The 23,539-nt window shown below is 42.0% G+C and overlaps 1 protein-coding gene across 1 annotated transcript; it reads right to left on the minus strand.

Moving 5' to 3' along the window:
* Positions 1–14,707: 14,707 nt before the first annotated feature.
* On the minus strand, positions 14,708–17,969 carry pex11b (peroxisomal biogenesis factor 11 beta). Its single transcript, XM_026240921.1, has 4 exons — positions 17,658–17,969; positions 16,745–16,860; positions 16,344–16,545; positions 14,708–16,258 (listed from the first exon to the last, which is right to left on the minus strand). Exons 1-4 carry the CDS (start codon positions 17,714–17,716, stop codon positions 15,838–15,840), a joined length of 798 nt encoding a protein of 265 aa, XP_026096706.1. The 5' UTR covers positions 17,717–17,969; the 3' UTR covers positions 14,708–15,837.
* Between the last annotated feature and the right edge of the window lie 5,570 nt (positions 17,970–23,539).

The raw sequence follows: 23,539 nt of genomic DNA on the forward strand, positions 1-23,539 counted from the left end.
CAATATCAGCTCTCTGGAGAGGTAGACAAGTGAACCACATGGCTCCACGTGGTTGTTCTTGTGGCTCAATGGTAGAGCATTGCGTTAGCATTACAAAACGTTGTGGGTTCAATTCCCAGGCAACATACACACTTAAAAAATAAATAAATATATAGCCTGAATGCACAGTAAGTTGCTTTGGATAAAAGTGTCTTCTAAATGTAGATATGGCTCTGGGGGTTAAATTGGGTCCCTCTGGCATTGGACGTCGCCTCCAGTTTATACGTGGCAAACTAAACACAACGTGCAAAACGCTGCTCAATAGCAGAGAAATCTCAGGATCTTTTAGGCAGGTGTGTGATGGGATACTGTCAATGTCCTCCTCCTCGTCGTCGTCGTCTTGTAGATATGGCATTGCTATGTTCCATTCATGACAACATATGCTCTCCACTTCTGTTGGCATCACAACACCTGCTACTAAAACACCACCAATTTTGAAGAGATCTCTGTCTCTGAGGCTTGAAGACGTGCTGCTGCAGCGGATCGCTCCTGAGTACTTGATCTGTGTATTCTGGTTCAAATAAATATGGTTTGAAAAAAATTCAACACTGTTTGTTGATATATCGAAATTGTCTTCCATTGCGATTTCCTGTACGTCTAAATATGTTTAGATTAGTGCTGTCAATCGATTAAAAAAAATTAACTAATTAATCGCACAATTTTTTAAAATTAATCGCGATTAATCGCGATTAATCGCAATTAAAAGACTGAAACTTTTTGGATATGTAAATGTAAAATGTAAATAATTAATGTAAACTCAAGACAAAGAAACTATTTAAATTCAAAATATGATTGTTTATTGGAATTTTTTTTAACTTGTAACAATCAATCAATATCCTCCAAATTAACTCTTGGCTTGAAAGCAATATTTATTACAGAAATAAAAACACAGGCATGTAAGTACCATTTGAATTTCAAAACAATCAATGCCAATAATAGACAAAAATGATTTCCATGTTGAATTCTAAGTGGACTGCAAAAAAATTCCAAAGTATAGTCATTGCCAGTGCTTTAAGTGGGCCAGTATGCAGTACCGCCACTTCCAAATATAGCTCTTGAGCGTACCGCCACCTCTCCGTGCGCCCAGAACGTGCTTGTAGCGTACCGGTACGCTCATTTGGACATCTGTTTTAATAGAGGTCTTAATATTTTACCTGCACTGCCGATTTTCAGAGCGCCCTTCACAATGCAAGCTTCCTAATTCATCCGACCCAGAGCAGAAACTACATTACCCATTCACCCTTAAGTTATACAAGTGAATAGCGCATGTGTCGCTTTTCCCACTGTTAAGTGTCGACAACTCAACGTGGCCGGAGAAGGTGTGTGAAACTTGTTGTGAGTTATACTAAAGCAAAATCTTGAGTATTTATTGTCTGATAAACATTAAAAACTGTCTGCGGAGGTTGAGTCGTCCTGCAGCCCCCGCTGGCTGCTCATTGGCTGCAGCATCTTTTTTCTAAGTTCTAAAAAAATACCGTAGACGGCAAGGCACAAATTTAGATATTCATTTATCTAATTAATCCATAGCCTATGCACAAAGACAATATGATCTTTTTGTCCCCTTTTTGTTTTAAAGCTTGATGAAGAGAGAGAGCGCAAGTTGCTGCAGCTGCAAGGACAGTGATGCACGCGCACATGTGCGCACATGAGTGATTGACAGTTCGCGGCACTGTGTACAAAAAATACTCCGCTACACAATTATTTCGTTTATTTTCGTTTAAGCTTATTAACGTTAGCGTTACAGAAAGGTCTGATTTACGCACTGTTACAGTCATTGTTTTTTTTTTTAAACAATGACATTTGAGTTCATGATTTTAATGTTGCTGTTTCTTGTGGCAGACTGAATGAAGAGTAATGTTTCTTGTGGCAGACTGAAGAGTAATCCGGCAGAGTTTTATACTGAAACTTTCCGTCTAAAAGTCCTTCCTTGGTCTTATCCATATTTCTTTGCACGTTGAACACGCATAGGCCACAACTGGAAATAAAAAAAACTGCAACCGCGTTAATTGCGTTATTTTTTTTTTACGCGTTAAATATTTCAAATTAATCGAATGCGTTAACGCGCTAATTTTGACAGCACTAGTTTAGATCTTCACAGTAAAAGGGACACTTCCGAAATCTGTGTAAACAAGACAAAACGCGTGCACACGTCACACACAAGCGCACGCACCCTCAGATTACTTGGACGTGGTTGTATACAGAGGTAAAAACAATATAAATACTGTTAGTTTTCTTACACAAACTGCTCGTTTCGTGTCTTAGGTCATCAATGTGTACTTACGATGGGGAATTTTTTTAATTTGGACTCCTCTGTGCATGTTCTTTGAGGTGGTGACCATAGACCTCCATTAATGAGTCAGACAAGAACGGTTTGACCAAAAAATATTAAAATGGGAAATACTGGGAAAACAAAGACACCTACATCTTGGATGCCCTTGAGGTAAGCTAAATCATACCAAAATTAAATTTGAAATTGAACTATCCCTTTAATAAAAACATTCTGAAGCTAATCAATGTGTAAGAAAAATATCCATATTTAAGACTTTAAACCATAATCTCCACCTTCCATTTACTGACACAGGATGTATCTTGCATTTTATGCTAAAGCTTAGTTGAGGCAAAGCTATTGTACATGACTCTTGATGAACAATAAGGAATCTATTCACTAAACTTGTCTCTGTCATACTTTGTGTGATTGTCTTCTGAATAAAATTGGCAGAGGCTATTTGCAGAAGTGAAAATAATGCATAAATGCTATATAGTTAAGGGACAGATTTACTAAACAGGGTAAATTAGTAAATATTTTACAAACATGGAGAGCCAATGATAATCAGGTGCATGTAGTATACTAACTGTGCATTCATATGGGGCGTCTCATTTAGTTTAAATGGGTGACGTAATGCGTTGCCAAACTGAATTGTTGTTATGCCAGTGACATTATGCAAATACCCTGCAAATTTTTTATAAATGATTTATGTGACACCCTATATGAAAATACGGGACCCACTTTATATTAAGTGGCTTTAACTACTATGTACTTACATTTTAATTAATAATTTAGTACAATGTACTTATTGTGTACATACATGTTTTTACATTGTACTTATATTTAAAAAAACTACATGTAATTACATCTGTATTTAATTTCTGTAATTACATTGATAATTACACTGTTGACCCATACTTTACACCTTAACCCACCCTTAAACTTACCCATACCTCCAACCCTCTCCCTAACCTTACCCCATCCCACCTCAATAGCAGCAAAAGTGTTTTACAATACAATATGAACACAATAAGTAGATTGTACTATTTTTTTATGCAAGTACATAGTAATTAAGGCCACCTAATATAAAGTGGGACCAAAATATGGTAACAGTACAAGTGCAAAATGGGTTTAGACATGCTTTTCTGGGCATCAAATAATGGTTCAATTACCAGTAAATTGACTAGCACAAACTTTGATTAATCACCTTGCATGATTAATTTAAAGGTCCCGTTCTTCATGATCCCATGTTTTAAACTTTATTTCGTGTGCAATGTTGTTGTTAGTATAAATAATATCTGTAAAATGATAAAGCTCAAAGTAAAAAAAAAAAGACCCGTTTGGACTACATCCCTCTAGTTCCTGTAGTAATGACATCACTAGAACAGGTTTTTGACTAACCTCTGCCCACATGAATACACAAAAAGGGGGGCGTGGCCTTGTTGTGCTCCCACGGAGAAGAGGAACAGCTGCATTTGTAGAGTGTGTTTGTGGCCATGTCGTCGAAACACTGTTATTTTCATCTCTGAGGACAATCATCTTTGTTTGGGCTTCCCAGGGATGCTGTACTTGGAGATCAATGGTTACAATTTATGTTTAACTTGGTTCCCGAAAATTATAATCCACATGTAAAACTATGTGCAGCACATTTTGCTGAGGACAGCTTCCTCAATCTCAATCAGTTTAATGCCGGATTCGCACAAAGATTATTCTTGAAAGATGGAGTAGTTCCCTCTTTGTCTGGAGAAGGTGTTGTTTATGGACCAAAAAAATGTAATGTGATTTTCATGCGCATCTCATCAGTAAAAACGCTCCTGTGCTTATAAGTACATCTCCAGCGCATGCTCCTGCCCACTTGCTTCTCAAAACTAGTCCAATCGCGTTTCCAGGAGGGCAACGTGCGCTAAGCTGGTGTCGAATCACAACACAGGAACCGCTGGCCCAATCAGAGCTCGTTACGTATTTCTGAAGGAGGGACTTTATAGAACAAGGAAGACATCAGCCCGTTTTTATGACAGTGAAAACAGCAGTATACAGATAGGTGAATTGTGTGAAAAATACTGTTTTTACACGTGAAACATGAACACATGTTATATTGCACATTGTAAACACAATCAAAGCTTTAAAAAAACACAAAAAATGGGACCTTTAAATACTCTCCCCCCATAAATTTTGCATCTGATATGGACACTCAAATTCTAAATGATCAGCCACAAAATTAACTGTCTATGGCTTTACACCGCTAATGTTTCATTATGTGTCTTAAGCATATTCTGACATTAGTTTTTTAATGCCAAAAGATCAATGGTACAAAGTGATAGATATTAAATCTGGCCCTTAGTGTAGTACACTTAGTATAGTAACAGACACTATTTGCACAGCAATATGCAATAAAATAGTATGCATACTTCATAAACTGCACATTATATACTTAATTTTTATTTTTTTTAAATAATAATAATTTACTATCCTGTGCAGCTGCACTGCATTTGGACAGATATGTCTCAACGTGTCTCCAGCTGGAGAACAGAGATGGCAGAATTGATAAAGCAGTGGCTGGCAGATTTAACATTGCATTCTCTCTCTAAATTGACACTTTTGGTTTTCTCAGCGCGTCTTACAGGTGCACAACGTTCAGTGCCAGGCAAAATCAGAGCATACTGTCCTCGGTCTGAAGAGCTCTTGCAGTCCTCAAGAGAGAAGGGTCGTCTACTGCATGTGCTTGTTTTGCTCAGCTAGGCTTGTTTAATACGTTTCTCTGCTGAACTCCCAATCTTTCCTCATTTCTTGCTGAGAAACCTTAGATGTACCTCCAGCCACTTTATTTCCCCATCCATGTGAAATAAAATGATTACAGATATAATTTATATTGTTCCCATGGGTGTGGAAGCAGAGAAAACCTTTTGATTCAACAGGACGATATATATCCCAAGGCATTCTTGCTGCTATAATACTCCCAGCATAAGTTAAAGGAGAAAATGAAGGTAAAGAAGCAGTTTTGCAATCCTCTTAGATATCTAAGTGTTTCAGACATTTATCCAAATTAATAGCTCTGTATGCTCTGCTAAGCATCACATAATTTAATTCCATTCCATTTCATATTAAATATTATTAGAAATGTTGTAAAGCTGCTCATAGGGAAGATAAATTGGATGGGTGAAAGTTTTTAGCAAAAGCCTTGATTAGTTTTCTGGCTATTTCCCACACATGCAAATAAACATGCTTTGGCAAATCATAATTTTGTTGTAGAAATTATAATTATGACATGAAAAGTCATAATTCTAAGATCCTAAGTCAAAAGCATGTGATAAAAAGTCATAATTATGAGATCCTTAGTCACATTTATAAGATAAAAGGTTGAAATTAGGATATTCTAGTCAAAACTATCACAAAAAAATGATTAAATACTGTCACATTTTTGAGAAAAAGTACAATCTATGAGATACAAATTGAAACATTATTACAAAGTCATAATTATGAGATAAGACAAGTTAAGTCAAATTTATTAGATAAAAGTCAAACTTAAAAAGTCAAAATTCTTGAAATAAAAAGACAAACTTAGGAATCTAAATTATGACATAAGTTAAAATTCTGAGACAAAAAGATATATTTTGTCATATTATGATTTTATATCTAAGAATTATAACTTTATATCTAATTATAATTTTGACTTTTTGTCAGTTTGTTACTAGTATGTCATAATGTTGACTTTTTTTATAATTCAATAAATTAAATTCCTCAAATATGAGTGTTCACTTGCTGTTTCTTGAAAATGGTCCCTGGATTTTAATAGATGTCAGCTTTGTTTAAACAAAATGTTTCCTTTCAAAAACAAATGGAAATGTAACATACAGTGAGTCATTTCTACTCTGGTGTGCTAATGCTATGTGATTAGTACAAAAAAATATTTCCACAAATGGGCGACATAACTCTCCCCATTAACACCAACTTCTTGATATAGTTTCACAACACACATCAAAAAGATTTTCAAATAAGAATTCTAATCACTTTAGTCCATATTATACAATATATCCCACTGTTGGATATCTTCAAATACACACCACAGCTAGAAAAAGGGTACAGTGCTCACAGGGTACAGAACCACCCAAATAAACCTTGCAGGAGAATCTGGCATTGTATGACAGAAACAGGGTCTGGTGGGCGACACTGGGAATCTGGGTTGAATGAGGGGGCAGCCTGGATCATGGGAAAGGAGCAGTTTTTGTGAGGTCACCCTGTGTTGCGATTAGAGTACAGGTTTACACTGCCTCTTAAAATATACACCAGTTTAGATCTAAGTAAATGACGCTGAGTCTGGAAGAGTGGAAAAGGGCACTTCATTCCCAGGAAACAGAAATACATCCCAACTAAAAATAATGGAGACGTGTGTGACATTTGGGCACTGTGAAGTACGTGTGTGCTGCCACTGCTGCCAGCGGAAATGAGCACTTGTTAGAAAGAACCCTGGACAAATATTTGTCAATTTAAAAGTCATTGGGGTCAAGTGTTGTTTTAGACTCGTTGTCTAATTGTATAGACAAAAACAAATTAGTGAGTTAGATTGATTGTGTGTGAATAATGAAGCATTGACAATAATAAGTCATATTGGCCCCCAAATAAAATTCTGCTTAGGGCTCCATAAAGGAGTGTGCCAGCCCAGTATCAGCTGTTTGGACTCTCATTCTGACGGCACCCATTCACTTCAGAGGACCCACTGCTTACCAAGTGATGGAATGATAGCACATTTCTTCAAATCTGCTCTGATGAAGAAACAAACTCATCTACATCTTGTTTGCCCTGAGTGCGAGCACCTTTTCAGTAAATGTTCATTGTTGGGTGAACTGTTTCTGTAAGACATTTGTCTTGAGTTCTGAGTCTTAATGACCTCCATAGCTGGACCACCCTCATCTGAGCAGTCCTGTATAATGTAATCAGTGACACTCATTAGAGCCACCAGCCTCCTGGCCTGCATCTCTTGGCTGGTTTTCATCGTTTTCATTACTGCTCCCAGGTGTCCAGTGGCTGCCAGCCTTGTTTTCTATGAGCTGAGCTCTGGAGAACAAGACAATAATGGCCTTTTCTGTGTCCCTGTGTAACACGGAGAACAGCAGGCAACAGCACATTCTCAAATTGCATGAGATTTTTTTGATTTGTGCTATACTGAGTGTATGTGTGTGTTACTGTGATCCAGACCTCTTTGCTGTTGGTCCTGTTAGGGCTTTCTGCCAAAGTATCTGTGCATTCAGTCGTGGTGAGGCTGAACCGTGTGGAGCTGAGTTAAGCAGACAAGAAAAAACAGCTATGAAACTAAGGGAGAAAGAAAGAGAAAATGAGAGAGAATGACATATATGGCCCTATCGTACATCTGGCACAATGCTAGTACACATGCTAAAGTGTACTTCTTTTTTTCACAAGGGTTAATCAGTTTTGTATCCTCAAAATCAAGCAAACCCCTGGCATTTAATTGGGCCACTTTTATATTGCACAGTTTTTATAAATGAAGGTTATCAGATGATCTAAGCTGCTGTTTTGTTAAATCAACAGTCATTGAGCATCTAAACAGCGTCTGTGTTCAGCTCAGCGTGTCAGTGGCTGTGGTCTGTTATCTCCACATCTCTCCTCTCCTGCTTTATCTCAGCGTCTCTGTTGGACAGCGCTGAGCCTCAGACCTCACGTAGGCCGAGAAGAGCTTCATATCGAGCAGTGGATCACTCTTCACCCTCACAGACCTGCGCTGTTTATCAAGATTAGTGACAAAGGCCAGCTGGATGCACAGAACAGCGAAGCACCCACTGCGAATATGACTGTATTTAAAGTCTATAGTAAAATCGACGGTGAAGCACATGAAAAACAAGATATTTATAGATAATATTCTGTTGTCTGTTTCCATGACCGTTTCTGCCCTTTGAAGTGCAGACACTGCGTCCAGCCCTACACAGTGTGTCCCAGAGGATTGTGGGACATGCTGCACTGGAGAAGGAGGCTTGGCGGGCAGCACGTAGCTGAAGTATTTTTACTCCCCACTGACAGGAGGACAAACAAGGCTGGGCATATTTGGTCTTCACTCCCTTTCTTCGGTCCCAGAGGGATCTGTACTGCAGACCCTGGCCCACACAGACACCCGAGGCCATTTCAGAAGACTGCTGCACTCGTAACACACCGAAAACACACATAACAGCGCTGTTAGTGTTTGAATGTTTCAGCTGAAAATATTCAGCATAGTGACTCTGATGTAGTCCATGAAATGAAGTGAAATGCTTGTTATGGTGATATATATTCAATAGGAAACAATTTGAAAGGTTTCTTTTGTTTCGGTCTAAACATGTCATGTTATGCCATTCAAAAGTGGCCCAAAAATGTCTGTAGAAGATGTTCACAGTTAATGCACTCAGCATGTTTTGTTTCCAGATGCAACTAAGCCTGATTATGTTTTATGTTTCTACTTTGAAATATCACTTTTATTTTAATGTGTTACTTTCTATTTATTTGCAATTATTTATGTAATTTACTAACAATTTCTGAGTCAAAGTAAATTCCACAGCAATTTTATTATTATTATTATAATTATTATTATTGTTTCCAGCGTAATGCAGTGAAATGCATACTGCATATTGTACGTGTGGAAACCCTTTTGGAACAACACTTGTAATCTATGTGGAGTAGTTACTTTAAAAAATATATAATAATAATAATCATAACAATACTGTGCTGTGTGCATCAATGTATAGTTTCGGATAATATTACTTTTTTCATATATGCTACTGTTCAAAAGATGCTCATCAAGGCTAAGTTTATTTGATCAAAAAATAAACAAACAAACAAAAAACAGTAATACTGTTAAATATTATTTACATTTTAAAATGACTATTGTCTGTTGTAATATATTTTATTAATTAATTTATTTTTGGTATCAAAGTTGTATTTTCAGCATCATTCCTCCAGTCTTCAGTGTCACATGATCTTCAGAAATCAGTCTAATATGTTGATTTGCTGCTTAAGAAACATTTATTATTGCCATCATTGTTGAGTTCTGTTGTGCTGCTTACTATGTGGGAAACGTGATGAATAAAACTTTATAAATGTATTTACTGTCACTTTAATACATTGCCACTGAATATACATTTTAATTTTCTTTGTAAAAAAAAAAAAAACATCTTGCTGAACAAACTTTTGAATGGTAGTGTACTGTACCTCATACACAACCTCATTTGGGACGCTGGAGCACAAAACCAGATTCCAGTATATTCCAATATAGTCCGATCCTAATGAACCATACATCAATGGAGCGCTTATTTATTCAGCTTTCAGATTATGAATAAATCTCCGTTTTGAAAAACTGACACTTAAGACTGGTTTGGTGGTCCAGGGTCACATATTAACTGCTCAAACTACATTATATAAACCCTAAACATGACATTTTGACCCTTCCAAGATGTTGATACTGTATCTGTTTCTAGATGAGCTGAATGTGGAAGGGATTCATGTCTATGCACTTGACCTCACGCTCTCTTTGTCATTCAGAATTTTGTACAGTGCTGTCCTGATAAAGCCTTTTTATCTTCTGCATTGAGATGACAGAATGCCCCCCCTCCCGTATCCCATCAGCCCCACAGCTCGTATCTGGTTCATATGGCAGCACAGGACATGAGGGCCGATAATCACCGCACACATCTGATAGGATTGTGTGCATAATAAACACACATGATCCGTCTGCTGTATAACACTTTCTGTATGAATCATCGGTCCACAAAAGATAAACCACAGACCTCAGGGTGGATTATTGTTCAGAAGGGATGGATAATATGACTTTATAGTACAATGTACGGTGTGTGATGGGGAAGTGCATCATCTCAGCAAGTCCCCTCTTGGGACCTCGCAGTGGTTCTATCAGCACTGCAGAGAGCTCCCTTCGAACCCTTGCTCTCAGTAGAGCTAAGGTTTTTATCTTTGAAAACTGCGCTCCTGACAGCTTTGGTTTCGGTGAAGAGGGTCGAGGACCTGCAGGCATTTTCAGTTGATGAAGCGTACCTGGAATTCGGGCCGGCTAACTCTCACGTTATCTTGAGACCCCGGCCTGGGTCAGTGCCCAAAGTTCCCACCACTCCTTTTAGGGATCAGGTGGTGAACTTGCAAGCGCTGCCCCTGGAGGAGGCAGACCCAGCCCTGGTGCTGCTCTGTCCAGTACGTGTGCTCCGCACCTACGTGGACAGAACTCGGTGCCTTAGGACCTCAGACCAGCTCTTTGTCTGTTACGGAGTCAAGCAAAAGGGAAAGGCTGTCTCCAAGCAGAGTACAGTAAGTCTCTCTGCAGCATGTGTCTTTCCCTTGGCAAGCCACTTGCCAGCTCTGTCATTGAAACTTCCACCCTGCAGGCTGAGTTCTTACGTATCACCACCTTGGTAGATCCCTGCCTTCTGTAAGTCCTCCCACGGGCAGGCAGCCTGCTAGCATATGTCCAGCTGGAATATGCTACCCAGTGTATTCTGTGCGAACTATAGGCCCTCACTCGTGCTGGCCCACGACAGGATGCTATCACTCACATGGGTTGCAGGAAGACAGCCATGTGGCGTTTTGTAAGGGACCCCATTCGTAACGTCGAACGTGACCGACTGAAAGGGAACGTCTTGGTTACGTATGTAACCCTCATTCCCTGAAGGAGGGAACGGAGACGTTACGTCCCCTTGCCACATCGCTGTTCCACTGAATGGCCGGGTCACTGGCTCGCTCCTCAGCGAAGACTTGAATGCGAGTTGCTTGTGTTGCTCCTTATATACCCGCTCTGTGGGGCGGAGCTCGCGATGCAAATTCCGCAGACCAAGGTACTTTGTGTACCATTGGCTCGTTTTGTACCATTCGAAGGTGATTGGGCTCTCGGGCGAGATCCCATTCGTAACATCTCCATTCCCTCCTTCAGGGAACGAGGGTTACATACGTAACCAAGACATTATTTGTGGTTACTGGAGAATTATTTTAAATAAATAAATAAATAATAATTGCATTGACAAAGCGCAATTTTCTAGATGATGAAATATTAAGTTCCGTAACTTCCATAAAAAAGTTAAATATAAAAATATTTTTATATTATAGATAGATAGATAGATAGATAGATAGATAGATAGATAGATAGATAGATAGATAGATAGATGAGTTCAGAGACAATCAGTTGTCTGTTAACACAGTGTTAAGCTCAGTTTGGCACAGACTCATGAAGAGACACGCTCTGTTGGGACGCACCAAACATTACTCATCCTCTGTGTCTCTTTCAGAAGTAGCGTGGGTCCTGGTATAATGTTACTGTCTGCAGCACCGTGTGTGTCCAGAGCTTTGCTGGTGGAGTCCAAACGTCTGAGACCACACTGAAAAGTATCTCAGACCTGGAGCCACTGTCACAAAGCCATTCAGTATCTCCATGACTGCTAGATTTTGGGAGCCTTATAAAGAAGAAGAAGTTTCTGTTCCAGTAAAAAGAGAGTTGCTTGAAAAAAAAGGATTTCGAATAAGATATAAAGACAATCACAGGGAGTTGAGAAAGCCTCTGCTATGGGTGAAAGTTTCCCATCCTGCTCTTCATTTATGTAATTCACTTCCTCCTGAATGCACTTGAGATTAATACAAAGCCCAACAGGCACGTATAACTAAAGCATTTCCTATTATAACTCCAACAATGGGCTCTCTTGAGAATCAGGTGCCCAGTATTGCAAACACTCTACTAGCAAACATGTGCTGGATAACTAAAAGTAACTTTGATCCTGACCGAGAGAAGAGAGAGGGCTGGGGGTAATGAAAACACATGCACCCGTGTGGGAGTGACACCGAGCATCTGAATCAGGGTGATGTAACTGTGATGAGAGAGTAAGAGGAGCACAGACCCCCAGCACTGCTCAGTCACAGCAGGAGATTATGTGCTCTCAATCTGTGCCATTAAACACATACAGTACAAATAAACTCAGGGTCCATACACAAGCACGTCATGCTTTTTGATTTTTTTTTTTTTGTTTTAATCACTAATAAGCTCAGTTCAGGACAGTGTTTGCCATTTATGAATGCAGGCTTTTCTTCCGGTGTCTTTACATGGCATGCACATGTCATCCGAGTACTTTTTGCCTACTCTTTTATGAGTACTGTGAATCTGGACATGCTTATTTTGTCACGTTCTGTTTTTCACCTTCTACAGGTGCTGGTCATATAATTAGAATATCATCAAAAAGTTGATTTATTTCACTAATTCCATTCAAAAAGTGAAACTTGTATATTATACTCATTCATTAGTTTATTTCTTTTTATTTGATGATTATAACTGACAACTAAGAAAAATCCCAAATTCAGTATCTCAGAAAATTTGAATTTTGTGAAAAGGTTCAGTATTGAAGACACCTAATCCGCTAATTAACTCAAAACACCTGCAAAGCCTTTAAATGGTCTCTCAGTCTAGTTCTGTAGGCTACACAATCATAGGGAAGACTGCTGACTTGACATGGCTGTTCACAGATCTCTGGGTCCAAGCACATTAATAGATAGGTAAAGGGAAGGAAAAGATGTGGTAGAAAAAAAAAGTGTACAAGCAATAGAGATAACTGCACCCTGGAGAGGATTGTGAAACAAAACCCATTCAAAAATGTGGGGGAGATTCACAAAGAGTGGACTGCAACTGGAGTCAGTGCTTCAAGAACCACTACACACAGACGTATGCAAGACATGGGTTTCAGCATTCCTTGTGTCAAGCCACTCTTGAACAACAGACAGCATCAGAAGTGTTTCGCTTCAAAAAGGACTGGACTGCTGCTGAGTGGTCCAAAGTTATGTTCTCTGATGAAAGTAAATTTTGCATTTCCTTTGGATATCAGGGTCCCAGAGTCTGGAGGAAGAGAGGAGAGGCACATAGTCCACGTTGCTTGAGGTCCAGTGTAAAGTTTCCACAGTCAGTGATGGTTTGGGGTGCCGTGTCCACTGTGTTATCTGAGGTCCAAAGTCAACGCAGCTGTATACCAGGAAGTTTTAGAGCTCGTCATGCTTCCTGCTGCTGACCAACTTTATGGAGATGCAGATTTCATTTTCCAACAGGACTTGGCCCCAGCACACAGTGTCAAAGCTACCAGTACCTGGTTTAAGGACCATGGTATCCCTGTTCTTAATTGGCCATCAAACTCGCCTGACCTTAACCCCATAGAAAATCTATGTGGTATTGTGAAGAGGAAGATGCGATATGCCAGACCCAAGAATGCAGAAGAGCTGAAGGCCACTATCAGAGGAACCTGGGCTCTCATAACACCTGAGCAGTGCCACAGACTGATCGACTCCATGCCACGCCGCATTGCTGCAGTAATTCAGGAAAAAGGAGCCGCAACTAAGTATTGAGTGCTGTACATGCTCATACTTTTCAGTTGGCCAACATTTCTAAAAATCCTTTCTTTGTATTGGTCTTAAGCTATATTCTAATTTTCTGAGAAACTGAATTTGGGATTATCCTTAGTTCTGTTATAATCATCAAAATGAAAAGAAATAAACATTTGAAATATATCAGTCTGTGTGTAATGAATTCATATAACATACAAGTTTCACTTTTTGAATGTAATTAGTGAAATAAATCAACTTTTTAATGATATTCTAATTATATGTCCAGCACCTGTATATAGTGGAGAAGTATGCAAATTTAAATGCAGCCATCATTATCGATCTTAAGGTGGTCAACATACTAACTTTACATGTTAAATTAAAGTAATACTACTAAAGATCAGCTTATTAAACCATAAACATAAAATAACATTTATAATTACTGTATATTAAGTTTGTGAAAATGAAAATGTTCGCTAGCCTATAATTAAAAAAAATGTTAAAAATGTGAATTCATTAATTTTTTTAATTGTTGTATTTTTTTGCGTTTGATATTTGCAATATTTACTATTTACCGTTTTTTCACAGTATTTTTTTTTTTTTTTTTTTTGGTATTGTATTAGCCTAAACCTAGGGTCAAATGTCATTGCAAATATCATTATAATTATTAATCATGATATTATATTCGATCCACAACAAAACTGTCCCTCCTTTTTAATTCATAGAATAACCACAAGTGAGATTTAAAGGTTATTTTATATTTATACACACAAAGCTAGGATTTAATCATAGACAGTAAAAGAAAGAATTTAATTTTAGAAATCTGGTCACCTTTACATATTCCCTTGTCAGAAAGATGCTGACAGGTAAATGTAGAGTCGTGTTTCCCTCTAGTGGTGAGATGCGGCACAGCAAGACAACATCCGCGCGCACTGACCAGTGCGATGAATCACTGAGAGACTGCAAATAACAGCCTTGATTCTTCACAGACGGTTTGACAAGTTTCTGATTTGCTAACGTTATATAAAATGAGTGAGATCCTAATTAATGCACATGGAATATGATGAAAAATCAGAGTAGATAATCAAATCCAAGGCATTATTTATTGAGTTAGATTCACAGCTCCATCATGTCACCATTCAGTAACCCCAGTGATGCATAGCATTAACTTTCAATAAGTTGTTACATTTACTCTATAGCTCATGTGTACACCCATTAAAAAAACTGCATTATAGCACTGTTAATGATGTAGTTTTGATTCAGTTAAGAGATCAATTAAGCAAATATCAGTTGATAACGTTATCACTTAATTGTTTCCCCAAAACCTTTTTGGTTGATCATTTATTAATCACGGCAACAACAAAAAAAAGTAACGTACTAGTTTTGAAATTATTTTGGTAACAAATTACAGAAGTCCACATCTGAAGTAACTGAGAAACAAGAAACGGCTTCAAACATAGATTTAGATTTAAAAATATCAATTGAACATTAATCAGAACTCAACAGTACAATAACGTTTGATTAGCAAGTCTGACTCACACACAAAAAAATGCTTTATGTTCAATAAAATGCTATAGTTTAAGATACAGCTTATGGAGAAAAAAAGCATTATATATTTGTGTTTGTGTGTGTGTGTGCTTTGACATTTTTAATCTAGTAAAGCTATATTATAATTACTAAAATACAATTATTTATAAAGGTCTCATATTTGTTGTACATTTCAGTTTTTCCATTGATTTTAGGGTGAAATTTAACCCTGACATTTTCACCATCAGGAGAAAATTATGATTATAAAGTAAATTTACCAGTAGCTCTGTGCTGAACTGCAAAAGCACTTGAACTCCTCCATTCTGAAAACTACAGCATTATATGGGGTAACATGAGAGGACAATCTTAAAATGTGGCCAGACTAGGACATTTTCAGACTTCAAAAAAACAATGAATTAAACAATCAGACTCGCACAATTACATTTGCAGAAAGCACATATTTTAACCTCAAAATGAGCCTAGAATGCAAAATAATAAGAGATTGGCTTACAGACTTAAATTACTGTTAAACAGAGCTTTTGTCTGTTTTTAATCAGATCAGATGAATTAAACTGGAACGAGGAGCAAAAATTCTCCGTTCCACTCTCTACACAAGCTCAGGAGACGTTCTCCTCAGAAATACAGCCGCAGGACAGGGGTTCTCACCCTGGGACTCAGGGCTTGAGTTTGAGCCAGGGGTGAACTATAGTGAGGATGGACAGGACGGAGGACGTGAGGCCGCAGGCTCCCACAAACCCTGAGCCGGTGGGGTACAGGCCCAGCCGGTCCAGTGGGATGAAGACGTCACACAGGTTCTTCAGCAGGTCCAGGAGCAGCGGAGGGTTGCTGCGCAGCACCGTGATCAGCAGCTGGAGCTGCTTGTTGAGTCCGGCAGAGATCATGGGGAGAGGAGACAGCGCTGAGGAGGGCGAGGGGGTCAGAGGGAACTCTCCTCCCATCTCTGGGCTCGGCGTGAGAGGAGACGGACTGGAGCCGACGCTCTTAGCTGCACTGCTCCGGGACTCTCTCTCCATCAGCAGATGGATCTCATACACGTCTCGGGTCAGATTCAGGATGAGTGCAAACAAGTAGTATCTGTTTACAGGAAGTGAGGGATTAGTAACTGTATTAGTAAAACCTGCTGACTTCAGCGAAGAAAACTAATGAATCTAGCTCTCACCTAAAGGACCTCTGGCTCCATTTGTTCTGGTCCAGTTCGGGCAGCAGTCCCGTTTTGCCGGCCCACAGTACGTTATCGCAGGCAAAATACATGGCTCTGTTGAGATGGGCCACTGTGATGCAGAGCCGCAGCACACAGTCTGACAGATGCACGCTGCGTTTGGCTGCTTCCAGCGCTTCAGCCGAGTTCCCCAACCGCATCACTGACACAAAACACACAGTCAGACCGTCTTACGGTTTATACCGTCTATATTGCTCTGCAAAACCTGAGCTGGGCTTTCTCTTATGAAAATGTGCGATTGTGCTGCTTTAAAATACAATTCAGTAAACTGTTCTCCTGCCATTCTCAGTTCATCATCCTTGTTAATTCAGACTGACTTCAGCAGAAGATCTTAAACGTACGTTTTCTGGTCAGGCTCATGTGAGCTTCCAGCTGTTTGATGGTGTTCAGCAGCTCTGCTCTCGCTCCTCCTCTCTGCAGCGTGTAGCCCAGCAGTGTGCAGGCGTACTGGGCCGCCCTGATCAAACACATTCACATTACACATGTCTCTGAACACTTAGACTGACATCCGAAGGTTTGGGATCAGTTTGACTTATAATGTTTATATAGTTTATAGTTTATATGAAGTCAAGAAGTCTCTTCGGCTCATCAAGGCACATTTATTTGATCAGAAAAAAAACTCTAATATTGTGAAATAATATTGCTATTTCAAATAATAGTTTTCTATTTTAATAAACTTTAAATAATTAATTTATTCCTGTGATCAAAGTTGTATTTTCAGCATCATTCGTATTTCTGATCATTGCAGACTTGAGCAAAATTGAGACTTCTTTAAAAACATTACAAATCTCACTGATTCTAAACTTTGAAATCCTAACAAATGAATGGATATTGATGCATCAAATCATAAAAACACACCAGAGCAAGAGACATCAGCGCTCAGATGTCTGGTTACTGAAACATATGCTGGATCTATCCTAGTAAACGTTGCTTTAATAACCAGACAATCCCTTTACATATGATTACACATATTGAAAGTATGTAAGGTGCTAATTTTGACATGGTACTGAATGGATTTGATACCCATAAACAATATTTACATGGTAAGTTGCTCAGAGGCACTTTAACAAATACTATAAAACCTGAAACATGACTGATACTGTACTTTGTATTACTAATTGATTGTAAAGAAAAGTTAGCTGAAAACAAAAACACTGTCAATTAGCACAAGTTCCAATACAGCACAGGCTGCAGAACTCATGCTGTCACGGACACTAACTAGTGAGCGAGTGAGTGTGTGTGTGTGTAGTGTACCTGAACACGCGCTCTTTAGCTTGACTCTGCGCGCTGAATCTCACCCATGACTCCATCATCACACACACTCGCTGGGCCTGCGCCTCCTTTATGCGCTTCTTCGCTCGAATTCACGGCCAGACACACGTTTAACAAGCTCTCGGTGAATGTCCTTTATGTTTTCAAAGAAAACGCAGTTCTGTCTGTAGCCTGGTGCTGGAAATAAGTAGCATACTTGTTCTGTTGCACTTGATGTTTTTGTCGCTATGACGCTTGAATCCGCGTACGGCAGACGAAGAGGGACACGCCCGCGTGTTCGCGTTTGAATAAACTGGAATAACGTCTTAAAAATTTACCAACGAATCACGGTTTGACTGATGTGTTTCATTTGTAATTAGATTACACAAAAAATAACCGAATATTGTCAGTTTATTTTGTAAGAGACTAGATAACTTTAATATGTAACGACGACATCATAATTTCAGTGAACTGTTGGTTTCTGGAGACTAGCAATAAAACTACCACCAGGGGTCGCCCAAAAAACTAAAAACTACAAATGTAATATTACTGATAATAACTCCAGCTACAATACAGTTTTTTTCAATCGCTAACAAGCGCTTAACCATACTTTAGATACTTTTTCTAAACTCTTAACACAGACTCACACCTACAAAACACAACTAGCCAAATGGATAATTTTCTTCTCAAAAACACATTCTGTTAAATATATACTAAATCTTCATTTCAAAATAGAACACATCTTTCTCTGCACACACCAACTTTACCAAAACACTGGAAATCTGACTCAAAATTAAATTATTCTGTCAAAGAATAACACTTGTTTTCACCTCAAAAGGTACTTGCAGTCAATCTAAGTACACCAGGTTTCAAAATACTTGCTATTGTTGACATTACAAAAACTGCATAGACTTTTCAGTCTCAGTTTTACAGGTATTTGCATGCAAAACATGCAATTAACTGTTTTACACTAAATTTCTTGGTTAGGAACTGTATGTCCAAATGTACAGTAATGTTCACATTCAAAAGCATTCTAGTAAAAAGCTATTTTTTTTCCATTACTGTTTACTGCAGGAGGTACAGTAGAAACACAGTATGATAGAACAGAAAAGGTTTGACAGTCTCACTGCATCTCTCTCTGCTCCTGCTCCTCTCACTGCTCCTGCTCCTCTCACGCATCTCTCACTGCTCCTCTCACTGCTCCTGCTCCTCACGCATCTCTCACTGCTTCTGCTCCCCTCACTGCTCCTGCTCCTCTCACTGCTCCTCTCACTGCTCCTGCTCCTCTCACGCATCTCTCACTGCTCCTCTCACTGCTCCTGCTGCTCTCACGCATCTCTCACTGCTCCTGCTCCTCTCACGCATCTCTCACTGCTCCTCTCACTGCTCCTGCTCCTCACGCATCTCTCACTGCTTCTGCTCCCCTCACTGCTCCTGCTCCTCTCACTGCTCCTCTCACTGCTCCTGCTCCTCTCACGCATCTCTCACTTCTCCTGCTCCTCTCACGCATCTCTCACTGCTCCTGCTCCTCTCACGCATCTCTCACTTCTCCTGCTCCTCTCACTGCTCCTGCTCCTCTCACACATCTCTCACTGCTCCTCTCACTGCTCCTGCTCCTCTCACGCATCTCTCACTGCTCCTGCTCCTCTCACGCATCTCTCACTGCTCCTGCTCCTCTCACTGCTCCTGCTCCTCTCACGCATCTCTCACTGCTCCTGCTCCTCTCACGCATCTCTCACTGCTCCTGCTCTTCTCATGCATCTCTCACTGCTCCTGCTCCTCTCAAGCATATCTCACTGCTCCTCTCACCGCATCTCTCAATGCTCCTGCTCCCCTCACTGCTACTCTCACTGCTCCTCTCACTGCTCCTGCTCCTCTCACATATCTCTCACTGCTCCTGCTCCTCCCACGCATCTCTCACTGCTCCTGCTCCTCACACAACTCTCACTGCTCCTGCTCCTCTTACTGCTCCTCTCACTCCTCTCACGCATCTCTCACTGCTCCTGCTCCTCTCACACATCTCTCACTGCTCCTGCTCCCCTCACTGCTCCTGCACCTCTCACTGCTCCTCTCACTTCTCCTGCTCCTCTCACTGCTCCTGCTTCTCTCACTTCTCCTGCTCCTCTCACGCATCTCTCACTGCTCCTGCTCCTCTCACGCATCTCTCACTGCTCCTGCTCCTCTCACGCATCTCTCACTGCTCCTGCTCCTCTCACGCATCTCTCACTGCTCCTGCTCCTCTCACGCATCTCTCACTGCTCCTGCTCCTCTCACTGCTCCTGCTCCCCTCACTGCTCCTGCACCTCTCACTGCTCCTCTCACTGCTCCTGCATCTCTCACTGCTCCTGCTCCTCTCACGCATCTCTCACTGCTCCTGCTCCTCTCACGCATCTCTCACTGCTCCTGCTCCTCTCACACATCTCTCACTGCTCCTGCTCCTCTCACGCATCTCTCACTGCTCCTGCTCCTCTCACACATCTCTCACTGCTCCTGCACCTCTCACTGCTCCTCTCACTGCTCCTGCTTCTCTCACTGCTCCTCTAACTGCTCCTGCACCTCTCACTGCTCCTGCTCCTCTCACGCATCTCTCACTGCTCCTCTCACTGCTCCTGCACCTCTCACTGTTCCTCTCACTGCTCCTGCTTCTCTCACTGCTCCTCTAACTGCTCCTGCACCTCTCACTGCTCCTGCTCCTCTCACGCATCTCTCACTGCTCCTGCTCCTCTCACGCATCTCTCACTGCTCCCGCTCCTCTCACGCATCTCTCAATGCTCCTGCTCCTCTCACGCATCTCTCACTGCTCCTGCTCCTCTCACGCATCTCTCACTGCTCCTCTCACTGCTCCTGCTCCTCACGCATCTCTCACTGCTTCTGCTCCCCTCACTGCTCCTGCTCCTCTCACTGCTCCTCTCACTGCTCCTGCTCCTCTCACGCATCTCTCACTTCTCCTGCTCCTCTCACGCATCTCTCACTGCTCCTGCTCCTCTCACGCATCTCTCACTTCTCCTGCTCCTCTCACTGCTCCTGCTCCTCTCACGCATCTCTCACTGCTCCTGCTCCTCTCACGCATCTCTCACTGCTCCTGCTCCTCTCACTGCTCCTGCTCCTCTCACGCATCTCTCACTGCTCCTGCTCCTCTCACGCATCTCTCACTGCTCCTGCTCTTCTCATGCATCTCTCACTGCTCCTGCTCCTCTCAAGCATATCTCACTGCTCCTCTCACCGCATCTCTCAATGCTCCTGCTCCCCTCACTGCTACTCTCACTGCTCCTCTCACTGCTCCTGCTCCTCTCACACATCTCTCACTGCTCCTGCTCCTCCCACGCATCTCTCACTGCTCCTGCTCCTCACACAACTCTCACTGCTCCTGCTCCTCTTACTGCTCCTCTCACTCCTCTCACGCATCTCTCACTGCTCCTGCTCCTCTCACACATCTCTCACTGCTCCTGCTCCCCTCACTGCTCCTGCACCTCTCACTGCTCCTCTCACTTCTCCTGCTCCTCTCACTGCTCCTGCTTCTCTCACTTCTCCTGCTCCTCTCACGCATCTCTCACTTCTCCTGCTCCTCTCACGCATCTCTCACTGCTCCTGCTCCTCTCACGCATCTCTCACTGCTCCTGCTCCTCTCACGCATCTCTCACTGCTCCTGCTCCTCTCACGCATCTCTCACTGCTCCTGCTCCTCTCACTGCTCCTGCTCCCCTCACTGCTCCTGCACCTCTCACTGTTCCTCTCACTTCTCCTGCTTCTCTCACTTCTCCTGCTCCTCTCACTGCTCCTGCATCTCTCACTGCTCCTGCTCCTCTCACACATCTCTCACTGCTCCTGCTCCTCCCACGCATCTCTCACTGCTCCTGCTCCTCACACAACTCTCACTGCTCCTGCTCCTCTTACTGCTCCTCTCACTCCTCTCACGCATCTCTCACTGCTCCTGCTCCTCTCACACATCTCTCACTGCTCCTGCTCCCCTCACTGCTCCTGCACCTCTCACTGCTCCTCTCACTTCTCCTGCTCCTCTCACTGCTCCTGCTTCTCTCACTTCTCCTGCTCCTCTCACGCATCTCTCACTGCTCCTGCTCCTCTCACGCATCTCTCACTGCTCCTGCTCCTCTCACGCATCTCTCACTGCTCCTGCTCCTCTCACGCATCTCTCACTGCTCCTGCTCCTCTCACGCATCTCTCACTGCTCCTGCTCCTCTCACTGCTCCTGCTCCCCTCACTGCTCCTGCACCTCTCACTGTTCCTCTCACTTCTCCTGCTTCTCTCACTTCTCCTGCTCCTCTCACTGCTCCTGCATCTCTCACTGCTCCTGCTCCTCTCACGCATCTCTCACTGCTCCTGCTCCTCTCACACATCTCTCACTGCTCCTGCTCCTCTCACGCATCTCTCACTGCTCCTGCTCCTCTCACACATCTCTCACTGCTCCTGCACCTCTCACTGCTCCTCTCACTGCTCCTGCTTCTCTCACTGCTCCTCTAACTGCTCCTGCACCTCTCACTGCTCCTGCTCCTCTCACGCATCTCTCACTGCTCCTCTCACTGCTCCTGCACCTCTCACTGTTCCTCTCACTGCTCCTGCTTCTCTCACTGCTCCTCTAACTGCTCCTGCACCTCTCACTGCTCCTGCTCCTCTCACGCATCTCTCACTGCTCCTGCTCCTCTCACGCATCTCTCACTGCTCCCGCTCCTCTCACGCATCTCTCACTGCTCCTGCTCCTCTCACGCATCTCTCACTGCTCCTGCTCCTCTCACTGCTCCTGCTCCTCTCACTGCTCCTCTCACTGCATCTCTCAATGCTCCTGCTCCCCTCACTGCTCCTCTCACTGCTCCTGCTCCCCTCACTGCATCTCTCAATGCTCCTGCTCCCCTCACTGCTCCTCTCACTGCTCCTGCTCCCCTCACTGCTCCTGCTCCTCTCACTGCATCTCTCAATGCTCCTGCTCCCCTCACTGCTCCTGCTCCCCTCACTGCTCCTCTCACTGCTCCTGCTCCCCTCACTGCTCCTGCTCCTCTCACTGCATCTCTCAATGCTCCTGCTCCCCTCACTGCTCCCCTCACTGCTCCTCTCACTGCTCCTGCTCCCCTCACTGCATCTCTCACTGCTCCTCTCACTGCTCCTGCTCCTCTCACTGCTCCTCTCACTGCTCCTGCTCCTCTCACTGCTCCTGCTCCCCTCACTGCTCCTCTCACTGCTCCTGCTCCTCTCACTGCATCTCTCACTGCTCCTCTCACTGCTCCTGCTCCTCTCACTGCTCCTGCTCCCCTCACTGCATCTTTCACTGCTCCTGCTCCTATCACTGGGCCTGCTCTTCTCCCTGGGCCCCTTGCTCTTACTCTTCCTCGTCCATACATTACAGTGTTTGTCTTTTTCTGTTTCTGTTTCCAAAAATATCACTCTTCAAAGTCCTCCTTTTATTGTATAAGTGTCAATGTAATAGAAAAAAAATAACCCCTGCCATTGAGTCTAAACCAGATTGGAATCAGCTGTGGTTGGCCCAATTTACACCACATAAATCAGCTGATATCTGATATAATTGCAGAAGCAGAGGTTTTTATACTGTATCTAAGGTTTGGAACATTGTTTTTGCTATTGTGGGATGTTGTGTGTTAACATTTGTAAATACTACAAAAACGATCCAGAATTTTGTTGGGAGGTATACCTTGTCTGTTCAGAAAATGTAAGCATTGTGGAAATGTGTTCAATGACTCCATATTGTGTGAAAACGACATGAAATGTGTGAATGGTATGGCTACAATAGACAGATGCTGTGCTAATTGTGTTTAGAGTTTTGAAAATGTGACAACTGCTTGGACAAATGCTTGTTAACGACTGAAAAAACTGTAAATTATCAGGCTAATCATAATAATAATGATAATATTCAGACTG

The sequence above is a fragment of the Carassius auratus genome, linkage group LG44F (genome assembly GCF_003368295.1).
Source record: "Carassius auratus strain Wakin linkage group LG44F, ASM336829v1, whole genome shotgun sequence".
In the NCBI taxonomy this organism is placed as follows: Eukaryota; Metazoa; Chordata; class Actinopteri; order Cypriniformes; family Cyprinidae; genus Carassius; species Carassius auratus.

Coding starts and splice junctions, on each gene's coding strand:
- pex11b (XM_026240921.1), bottom strand. CDS start 17,716: ATGATGGAGTCATGGGTGAGATTCAGCGCGCAGAGTCAAGCTAAAGAG. Junction 16,546..16,744: donor CATGAGCCTGACCAGAAAAC/GTACGTTTAAGA, acceptor GTTTTGTGTCAG/TGATGCGGTTGGGGAACTCG. Junction 16,259..16,343: donor TGGAGCCAGAGGTCCTTTAG/GTGAGAGCTAGA, acceptor TCCTGTAAACAG/ATACTACTTGTTTGCACTCA.